General features: G+C 32.4%; 1 protein-coding gene across 1 annotated transcript in view; it reads left to right on the top strand.

Annotated features, from left to right (window-relative positions):
- The first annotated feature begins 202 nt into the window (after positions 1–202).
- LOC113009163 (lactose-binding lectin l-2-like) overlaps positions 203–1,450 on the top strand; it is a 1,800-nt gene continuing 552 nt past the window's right edge. The window contains exons 1-5 of the mRNA XM_026147334.1: positions 203–245; positions 357–401; positions 533–639; positions 717–851; positions 940–1,048. Coding sequence (XP_026003119.1) covers positions 580–639; positions 717–851; positions 940–1,048 — 304 coding nt within the window. The 5' untranslated portion in view covers positions 203–245; positions 357–401; positions 533–579. The remainder of the gene's footprint in view (positions 246–356; positions 402–532; positions 640–716; positions 852–939; positions 1,049–1,450) is intronic.

Raw genomic sequence — 1,450 nt, forward strand, 5'->3', positions numbered from 1 at the left:
TTCATAAGCTTATGTAATCATACAGTGATTATACTGTATATAAGGACATGCTAGGTAACATTTTTATTTCTTAGTTTACATTTTGCTAGTATCTCTTCACTTCTGTAATTTACCTGCATTTTGTATTTCTTTTTAATGTTGTAGAACATAGAAGGTAATCAATGACACCACAGCCATGATACACTAAAAAATATCTGTGGTTCAAACTGTCTTTGCAGCTCTTCCAGAGGAAACAATTGTGCCAGGTGAATCTAAAAGTTGTCTTTTAATGAGAATATATTTTTTTGATCCACTAATAAATAAATTTATTACCCTAAAAAATTTATTGCGACTAAAAAACATTTTAACTCTTGTAGATGCAGACTTTTGGGTAACACCACCAGCACCCCCATCTACAGAAGGTGGGTATAGTTATTGGAGTATATGAATTTATTTTATTTTTTCCTTCTTTAAAATTAAATTTGAACATAAGGAAAATCTGCACTGCAGACTCAGTTTCATGCTTTCTTCTTTATTTGTTATTTGTTTGCAGATGACTCATTTGGGGGCTGGCATCCATCTTGCCCAGATGGATGGAGTATGCACAGTCAACAGTGCCTCATCTTTGTTCCAGAAAACATGACCTGGGACGATGCTCAGGTAACAAGGATGACTTTTTTCCTATTAATAAATCTTACATTTTCTTGGTCACTCCATGCTGTTTATCTCCATCGTAGAATAACTGTCACTCTCATGGAGGACAGCTTGCATCTGTGTATGATGACTTTCAAGCTTATGAGATTCAAGCGGAGCTGAAGCGTGCTGGACATGATCATGGAGAATTTTGGGTTGGAGGCCATAATAGTCCAGGGGTAAATAGCACGATGTCTAAGATTTTGAGAAACAATTGTTTTTTTTTATGAATATGAATTTATATAATATTTTATTTTGCTTTAACAGAATCCTTCTTGGTCCTGGAGTGATTATATGGAAATGTCTGCTTTTGCTGACTTTTGTAATGGAGACACAGTCGAAGATGAGCACCACTGTTTGCAAATAACTTTTACTGGTAAGTCTGTCAAGTGTTTAAAAAAACAAAACAATCTTATTTGGATTAATTTATTTTGATTATCACTTCAAACTCATTACTAGTCTATCAAGTGTTTTAAAAGTATGTATTAAAGTATATTTTTCTTTTCTTTGAAATATATTATTATTGCACTGAGCATTGTTTTTTATCCTAGAATATTTACAGTTTGTGTTCCCAGTGATGCATCATTAAATAATTGAGATTTTAGAAATAAAAAAAAAAAATACAGTGTTCTGAAGTTACACAAAGCTATCATGTTAAGTTCAAAACTTCTATGTACTGGGTTATTAATAGGTGGATTAATGTTGTCTATGATTATTGCTGTCCACTCACTAAGATGTTAATTGTGCGGTACAAAAAATAACTAAGTATTGTGTACAA

Source organism: Astatotilapia calliptera, chromosome 2 (assembly GCF_900246225.1).
Source record: "Astatotilapia calliptera chromosome 2, fAstCal1.2, whole genome shotgun sequence".
Classification (NCBI taxonomy): Eukaryota; Metazoa; Chordata; class Actinopteri; order Cichliformes; family Cichlidae; genus Astatotilapia; species Astatotilapia calliptera.